Consider the following 9,343-nt stretch of genomic DNA (forward strand, 5'->3'; position numbering starts at 1 on the left):
TACGAGACCGAGTGAGTTCTCTGTCGAAGAGACGAGCTTCGTTTTGAACCGTCGCCCACTCCGCCTCCTCCTCCGCGCGGCTCTCGGTGCCGCCGCTGCGCCTCCTCCCTCCTCCCTCCTCCGCTGAGTCCCTCCTCCGCTGTCAAGACAGCCGGTCGCTCGGTTGTCTCGCCGTTTGAAAAGTCTTCAAGCGCCGTTGAAATATATCACATACCGTCGTCCCGCGGTCCGACCGTGTCGCCGCTTTAGACCCCCGCTCGCAGCAGCTGAACCTCCTCCGGTCGGAAACATGGTGAGAAACGATCCGCCGTTTTAAATCTCGTGTATTTATTTATAGCTCTCGGCTGCTGCCCTCCTTGTTAGCTTCAGCGGCTAACGTTAGCACAGCGCCGAATTTAAAAGAAATTAGTCGATGTCAAGCCGGGTGACATTATGGTGTTATTTTTGGGGCTTCTTCCGGCTGCGGTGCTGTCACGGCCGTTTATAAACGTGATTCTGATATAGTGACTTGGTTTAACGGAGCTCCGATGTTAGCCACTGCGAAATACTGTGTGGGGGGTGGTGGGTGGTGGTGGTGGTGCTAACAGGCTAGCTGCTAGCTGGAGGTACGTTTGAGTGCGTAAAGAGGGAATAACATCACCCTTCACAATAAAAGCTCATGTGCAGGTTTTCTGACTAGTCTAAACAAAAAAAACAAAAAATAATCAGATTTTGTTATTTTAAAAATAGAAATGGCCACGTTAAAGACACGAAGGCCGTCAACATTAACAGGCATGAGGAGGCGTGACAGTTAAACGCACCGTTTTACACGCAACTCTGCAGTCACGGTGAAGGGAGGCTTCACGTGTCCTCACCGTGATCTTCAGAGGACAAACTCAACATCAGAAGTTCTTGTCACGTCACCGAGTCTGTTGTTTTTGGAAGTCGTCGATGTAAAACTGGCTGGACCTTCCTGGTTTTGCACACTGCGGTTGTGTTGAGTTTTATTTTGAAAGCGACGACCGGAAGGGTTGTTATTCTGCAGTACATGAACTTCTGTCGATCGAATAATCGGAGAGAGAGAGAGAGAGACTGTGAATAGGGACAATAATGACCCACTAAAACCGTTTAGTGTCGAGTCCCCGTCCTTTTTCTCCTGAATGTGACATCTCAGGAACACCTCGAGGGAGTTTCTTCAAATGTGGCACACGAGTACACTTGGACTCAAGGATGAACTGATTAGATTTTGGGGGTCAACGGTCACTGTGACCTCATGTCCGTCCCATTCTCGTGAAGCGATGCCATAACTGAGGAGCAGAAGGGGAGACTGGGACCATATCTCGTATATGGTCCGGTACCGAACCGGCGAGGGCAATCTTAGCTGACAACCACAAGGAGGGGATTCTATTTCTAGACCGGGTTTGGACTAGTTTTAGACTTTGTTTAGGCCTGATTTTGGACCGATTCTAGATTTGGTTTTTAACTGGTTTCAGATGTGTTTTTGAACCAGATTTTTAGACTACTTTTAGATAGACTGGAAACAGATTTTGGACTCTTTTTAGGACTGATTTTGAATTTTTGTTTCGGACCAATTTTGGACTTTATTCGGGACCGATTCTGGACTCGGCTTGAACTGGTTTCAGATGTGGTTTTGAAACAGATTTGAGACTAATTTTAGATGGACATTAGACTAGTGTAAATGCAACCGGCCAAAACGTGCTCCTCGGTGTTTTATTTTGTATTTCAGTCACGTAACGACTCTCCTGCAGAGGGAACGTCCTCGGTTTTGTATCGGATCTATCAATGAATGTTGTTCACCGACATGTATACTTAATATGCATATTATTAACTTGATGAAATCTTCACTGTGACTTGCGTTTCATTACTTTGCTTCTGTACAGATTTGGGACTCGGCTTTAGACTTGGTTTAAACTGGTTTCTTGGTGAATGGTGTGCATGTGTGACACTAATCTTGGGTGTCCACCTTAAAACTGGGCTGATTGTTTAGATCTTCTGTGTGTCGGGTTCAACGTGCGTGTGAAGCATCCACCTTTTCGAATCCGTAGCTTCTTTGCAGCAACATCCAGATTTGAAGCGGCGTATGTTGTCACGGCAACAACTTCGTGTTCTGTCAGAATCACATTTATTGGACAAATTCTTGGACGAGTCTTTGTGACATTTATTATCTGGACAGACTGAAAAATGTCAAACATCTCGTCTTCGTTCTTGTTTTCAGATGTTACTTTTTATTTAGTTTCAGTCTCGTAAAGATATATTTTTTGTATTTTTGATGAGGTCATCGCTGTGTGGTTCAGATGTTGATGATCGTCTTCTCTGTTTCAGGGAAATGAAGCCAGTTTTCCTCTGGAGATGTGCTCGCACTGTAAGTACCTGTGATAAACGTCACTGCATGAGATCAAACACCTTCTCTGTTCCCCCACGGTTCTTTGGTTTCAGTTTTAGGTTTAAAAATGTGATTTGAATTTGAATATTAAGACTCGGGGGACACCACAGTGGTACACAAAAATAATCACGTTATATAGACGAGTCAAACACCTGCAGGATGATACCTTAAATTTCTTCATTGATTTCACAACTATCACTCTCCACCGTCACCTCAAGACATAAAATGCCCACAAAATACAACTTTTAAGAATTGATGTGTTTTTCATAGCAGTGATGCAGACGTTGCGGTCAAAACATGTGCAAGACTTGACTGAAGAAAAGAATCACATTTATTTCTGTTACGCACCGAGCACACATTGTGCTAGTTTAATTGACGGGCACTCAATTTCTCCTCCGTTCCTCCTCTGTTCTCTCCGGGCCGCTACACACATACACACACACACACACACACACACACACACACACACGCTCACACGCACACACACAGCTCCACACGCACACACACCCACCCACGCGCTCCACGCGCACACACACACACACACGCACGCACGCACACCCACCCACACACACATGCACACACATACACACACACAGCTACACACACTCACACACACAGTTTCACACTCACACAAATCCACACGCACACGGAGCACAGCAGGTGAACAAGTCGACTCGTTACGAAACAACAGTTCAGCAAAAGCCCAAAACGACGTTATTAATAGACAAACGTCCTAAATCTGCCGGAGAGGAAGTAGTTGAAGCTCTGCAGCTGATCATGTCGTCGTGCTGACGGAGCAGCAGCTCCTCTGCTCCTCTGCTCCTCTGCTCCTCCACATCTTCCTCAGCTCTATTTGCAGGATCTGAATCTCACTTTGACATACTGTTGTTTACAAACTGAAGAACTGAGAGATCATTTTTGTTTAGATTTAAATTAATATTTGAAGGCAAATCTAAAAGACTTTTGTTGAAATTGCATGTTCTTAAAATTAATAATCTGTAATTTTTCAGTATTTTGTCATATTGTCAAAATGACCCAGATATATAGTGATTTTATTTCAGGGCCTTATCGCCCACCAATTCTTGAAATAAATGGTTTTGTTTTGGAGTGTTTGTTTCAGTGACTCCAGGCTTGTTGTTATTTACTGTCGTGCGCCATCTGGTGGTCGCTCCGTGTTCCTGCACCGACAACGGTCTGACTTACGGTTGGACGTCTCTTTCGCAGAGACCGGAGAATGAAAGCCGTTCGTCCGAGATCATCTAACAGAGGGAACAATTTAAAAAAAAAAAAAAAAAAGAGCAGTAAAGAATTTCCCCAAAGAGTTTTTATTATTTCAGAACAATCGTGTTTAATCCGCACCAGTGGAACCAAAGGGTCCTCTTCTTCTGTGGTGGTTTAATGGCGGCCACTGGAAATTCATTTCAAATTGTTCTTTTTGCTGATTTTCTACATTTATTTTTACACAGTTTCACTTCAAATAATATTTATTTCCAGACGTGTGTTTTCGCTGGTCTTAAAGCCGTACGTTGGATCACCTCCTCAGACCGCATTTCTTCTGGTTTTTAAATGTTTAATGGTTCTCTGCACGGTCACAACACCACCCGGCCCCCGCCTCCGCCGCCCTCGGTCGAATAATGGCCCTCAGCGGAGTGATTAGTGTTGAAAGAGGCGTCACGTGACCCGGTGTTAGGGCTTAGTGCGCCGCACCGGGAGGTCCGGCAGCACAAAGTCCACCGTTACTGGTGCAGGGAAGCCCAGCAGCTCTGAGCGGCCATGGCCAGGAGGAACCAGAGACCCGGTGAGTTTGGTTGATGTCGTCGAGGATGAAGAAAGTTTTCTAAATGCACGGCAGGACAAGGAAGTGAGACTCGAGGTGGATGACAGCCGGTTAACCTGCAGCCGAAGCTCACGGGGAGAATCGCAGACTTCCGCTGACGACCTCGTGCCGCTCCGCCGAAACTCTTTCCGGTGTTCTCCTTTTGTGAATAACTCTCTCTCTCTCTCTCTCTCTCTCTCTCTCTCTCTCTCTGTGTTTCCTTCCAGTTGATGCTGATGAGATTAAGAGGCTAGGAAAGAGATTTAAGAAACTCGACCTAGATAACTCCGGCTCCCTGAGCGTGGAGGAGTTTATGTCCCTACCGGAGCTCCAGCAGAATCCCCTCGTGCAGCGAGTCATCGACATCTTCGACACCGATGGAAACGGGGAAGTCGACTTCAAAGGTAAATACTTCGCTGACGGTTACCGAACGTCAGTCCTGAACACGACAGCAGAGGACGCCACAACAAACACGAGAGGTTCTGAACGACACGCGGGATGCGGATCAATTTAACCAGACAACGATAAAAGCAAACAGTCAGAGCTGTTACCGTTGTTGTTTTTATTTACATTTATGTCTGTTTTTCCATCAGCACCACAACACAAAATCTCTTTATATTCTACCAGAGACACAAAACAACAACAAAGACACAAAACGACAACAGAGACAAACAACAACCACAAAGATACACAAAACGACCTCAGCGACACAAAACAACAACAAAGACACAAAACGACAACAGAAACAAACAACAACCACAAAGATACACAAAACGACCTCAGACACAAAACAACAACAGAAACAAACAACCACAAAAAGACAAAAAAAACAACGACAGAAACAACAACAACAAAGACACAAAACGACCTCGGAGACACGAAACAACAACAGAGTAACAAAACAACAACAAAGATGTATCCAGCTCTTTATTTCAGTTTGTTGCGTTACTGTTTATCTCTTTGTGTATTTATAGTAGTACATGTAGTTCACATGGATTTCTGGGTAATTTCCCTTCATCTTCATCTGTGATTTTCTCAGCAGCACTTTGATTCGACCTGATTAATGATGTTTTTTTCTTGTTTTTTTCCTTTGTGTGCAGAGTTCATCGAAGGAGTTTCTCTGTTCAGCGTCAAAGGAGACAAAGAGCAGAAGTTACGCTGTAAGTGTTCAACAGTGTCGTCAACACAAACACGACCGCTGGCTGTTCAACCTGTCCGCACTCATTCTGTCCACAGGGGGGCGCCACAGTCACGGGACGTTACGTCTCTCCTCCCGTTTCCTCTGTCTGGCCACGGACAACAAAACTACACTCACTGACCACTTTATTAGGAACACACAACAGCTCTGCCATTAGTTCGACTTTAAGGAAGCTTTTACACTTTGATATAACATTTATAAAAATAATAAACTGTTCATGTCACATGTTAACGACTCCTGAAGATTTGAATATTTTACGCATGAAAGTAACTTTTTTCCGTCAAAATCTATTCAAGATTTTACATGGTGCCCCAAAACTGTGGTGTTTAATCATGCAAGAGAAATTAAAAGCAAAACAAACTAAATATATACACATATACATATATATCTAATATATAATGTGTAAGTATATTGTTTATATAACAGTAAAGCAAATTACAAAAATTACAAGTTAGATATTTCCATGATGTGCATATAATTATCACAGGAAGTCCTTAACTATAACTCTTTATTATTGAATTGTTTGAAAAATAGCTTAATTTTTTTTCTAATTGCCGCAATTTTACTTTAAAAAAAAAAAAAAACCACTTAAAACTCCCCAAATTTCATCGTACGTTTTGAGACATGCTGCTGCAAAAACATATTTTTGATCAGAACAATCATTAAAAAAAAAAAAACAAAACAAAAAAAAAACTTCACCCTGTAGACTGCAACAATGTTGGAGGTTTTCATTGATAAAATAACATTTCATTTGTAGTTCCTGTAAAGGAGCAGTCTGTAGGTTTTAGTGCCCCTAGTGGTGAGTTTAGAGATTGCAGCCAAGTAAACAACAAAAACATTATTCTTCTTTTCAGGTGATTACACAACAATGAAAAGATAATTATCAAACATTTAAAATGTGTCTTCCACCTCAGTTGCCTTCAAGATCTACGACATGGACAAAGACGGATACATATCCAACGGAGAGCTCTTCCAGGTGCTGAAGATGATGGTGGGCAACAACCTGAAGGACACGCAGCTGCAGCAGATCGTCGACAAGACCATCATCAACGCGGACAAAGACGGAGACGGACGGATATCCTTTGAGGAGTTCTGTGTGGTGAGTACGAGTCGTTCGCTGGTCACATGACCTCCGTCAGGTTAGAAACACTGTCCTCTACAGGCAGAGACAGGAACTACAGACACACTGTCCTCTGCAGGCAGAGACGGGAACTACAGACACACTGTCCTCTACAGGCAGAGACGGGAACTACAGACACACTGTCCTCTACAGGCAGAGACGGGAACTACAGACACACTGTCCTCTACAGGCAGAGACGGGAACTACAGACACACTGTCCTCTACAGGCAGAGACGGGAACTACAGACACACTGTCCTTGACAGGCAGAGACAGAAACTACACAGACACTGTCCTCTACAGGCAGAGACAGGAACTACACAAACACTGTCCCCTACAGGCAGAGACAGGAACGACGTGCGACCTCACTTCCTGTTGTCTCCCTCAGGTTGTCGGCGGAATGGACATTCACAAAAAGATGGTGGTGGACGTCTGACTGCTGCTTTTTTTTTTAATTCGCTGATGATCTGTGTGACGCCCCGTCCCCGTCTCCCCCTCGTCTCCCGCTCGTCTCCCCCTCGTCCTCTGAATGAACAGGAAGTCTCAGCGTTCGGCGTCGCACTTTAATAACGGACTGCCGGCTCTTTAACAGCCAGACGTCGGTTCGGAGGGAAACTGGAGTGTGAATGTTTTACTGATGTTTCAGGGTACGTGGTGTAATTTTTTTTTTTTTTTTTTTTTTTTTTTTTTTTTTAGTATTTATTTCGGTGTCATCTTACAGACAGGAAAGTCGAGTTAGCGGCAACGTGACAACACAAACAGCATGAAGTGCCAACGGGAAGTCACTGACTTGCAGCTGTGACATGATTTACACTTAAAAAGAGCAGCACAGCTTTAATGTCACGTTCAGTTTAGTTTTTGCCATAAATAAAGAAGCAGATCGGGCTGCTGGAAACGCTGCATCATGTTTTCTCCTGCAGAGGCCAAACAGTCGGGTCAGATGTTACAGCTCGGTTGGTTTTCCGACGGTCGAGGACAGAAAGGAGGCCGCTGTCGTAGTCTTGATTTTACTTTACAGAATATTATTTATCTCTCTGCACAATCACTCCTTTAACTCTTAGTTTTAAATTGCGTTTTGCCGACGAGTACTTCCACTTGTAGCGGAGTATTTTTTTTACTCGCTGCTACTTTTATCCAGTAAAAACGGAATAAAACGAGTGGAGATTTAAAGGCGACTCGGCAGAAAAAACAACAACAACAACCCGTTTCTGCTTTTTAAAGGTTTCGCTCAGAGAAAACGTACATTTCTGTGAAGCTTTTGTTAAAGTGTTGAGGTGCAGCAGAGTGAACTGTCTGTAAATAAATCTATTGTTGCTGCTTCTCAACGTTCACGTCATTTTACTGCAGATTTTTTTATAAACACAAAGAATCTGCTGCTGCTTCTTCTCGTTATTATTAAAGCTCTTTAACAGTTTACGGTTTAACGAAATGAGCCAAACGAACCTGGAAGTGCACGTCAAGTTTAGTTCTTTCAGACTGAGAATCAATTGTTCTTTTCACATTCAGCGAAGAATAAAAAACAGATGAAAAAAACGATTATTTACTCATTAATAATAATAAAATCTCAATCTGAAAAATGTGATTCGTAAATGAGTAAACGCTCTTTTTTTGTTTCTTTTTCAGATTTTGGATTTGCGGTTGAAAATTTAAATAATATATTTCACATATTAATCAGTCCCTCCAGGGTTTCAGGTGTTTTGTGATTGTTTTGATAAAAAAATAAAATAAAATAAAAATGTTGCGGGGGATTTTCAAAAAATGTTGATATAATTTGTGGAGTTTTTAGTGGTAAAATAACCAACAATTGTAAATCGGGGAGAGAAAAAAATTGCGAGGCTCCATCTGCTGTCACAATGAGAGCTTTAAATGCTTTTTAAATCCCATTCATTCAAAACCAAAAACAAAGTTCAGTCTCTTATAGCCAGAAGTGTGGAGAAAACTCATTCAACACATTCCTCATTCCCATCATAAGAACACATTTCCCACAAACCCCGTCACTTCCTGTTGTTGCGGTTCAGCTAGCAGCAGTTTGTTTTGAGGGTGAGAGGAGAGGGGGCGGAGCCTCGCTGGTTGGAAATGAACACTTAGTTTTGATGATATTGTCAGTTTTATTTTGAAAGGAGAACTTTATGATGTCATACTTTCAGCAGCGCTTCTGTTCACGATGTTTTTGAGGAGAGATCGCAGGAATTTTGCAAAAATTGCGAGCAGCTCTTAGGATTTCCGAAATTGTCTAAATTTGCGTTAATTTTCGTGATCAAAATTTCCGGGAGGGACTTATTAAACATGTCGAACGTTATGAGCTTGTGTCGGATCCTGTTTTAACTTGTTGTATTTAAAGCGTAATTCCGCCTTTTGTCTCTGTGGGTCGGGCTAACTTTAACTCTCCTCCTCAGCTGTAGTTACTCGGGGACGACTCGTGCAGCCGGTCGAAATAATTCATCCTCGATTTCATTTTTGCATTTCAGAGTTTTGGCTCATTTCATTAAAACTCACTGAGATCTTGTTGTTTACATGTAAATGACGAATGTTTCAAGCACGCTGATGCTGCCAATAAAAAAGGTTTCAACATGAAGAGCTTCACGTTTCAACCTTTAAGAGGTTTTTTTTTTTTTATTCATTATTTTTTATTCAAGCTGAGAGTTTCCAGTAAAACGTCACATGACACCTGTCACTCACATGAAGAAAGTCTTTATGATCATTCAGTCATTTTTAATACAAAGTTAACACAGTTTGAGACGTTAAGTTAGATACAACAAAGTATTCAAACTAAAACTAAGTGTTGGAAGCGTTTCTTAAAGAGGAAGCTGATGGGACGGACTGATTAA

General features: G+C 42.6%; 1 protein-coding gene across 1 annotated transcript; it reads left to right on the forward strand.

Annotated features, from left to right (window-relative positions):
* Positions 1-121: 121 nt before the first annotated feature.
* ppp3r1b (protein phosphatase 3 (formerly 2B), regulatory s1ubunit B, alpha isoform, b) lies at positions 122-9,090 on the forward strand. Its single transcript, XM_069166961.1, has 6 exons — positions 122-292; positions 2,323-2,362; positions 4,427-4,603; positions 5,300-5,359; positions 6,312-6,496; positions 6,904-9,090. The coding sequence occupies exons 1-6, from the start codon at positions 290-292 to the stop codon at positions 6,949-6,951; spliced, it is 513 nt and encodes a 170-aa protein (XP_069023062.1). The 5' UTR covers positions 122-289; the 3' UTR covers positions 6,952-9,090.
* Positions 9,091-9,343: the final 253 nt, after the last annotated feature.

The sequence above is a fragment of the Embiotoca jacksoni genome, unplaced genomic scaffold (genome assembly GCF_022577435.1).
Source record: "Embiotoca jacksoni isolate LCO1_2020_lvr unplaced genomic scaffold, fEmbJac1.0.p SCAF_4, whole genome shotgun sequence".
In the NCBI taxonomy this organism is placed as follows: domain Eukaryota; kingdom Metazoa; phylum Chordata; class Actinopteri; family Embiotocidae; genus Embiotoca; species Embiotoca jacksoni.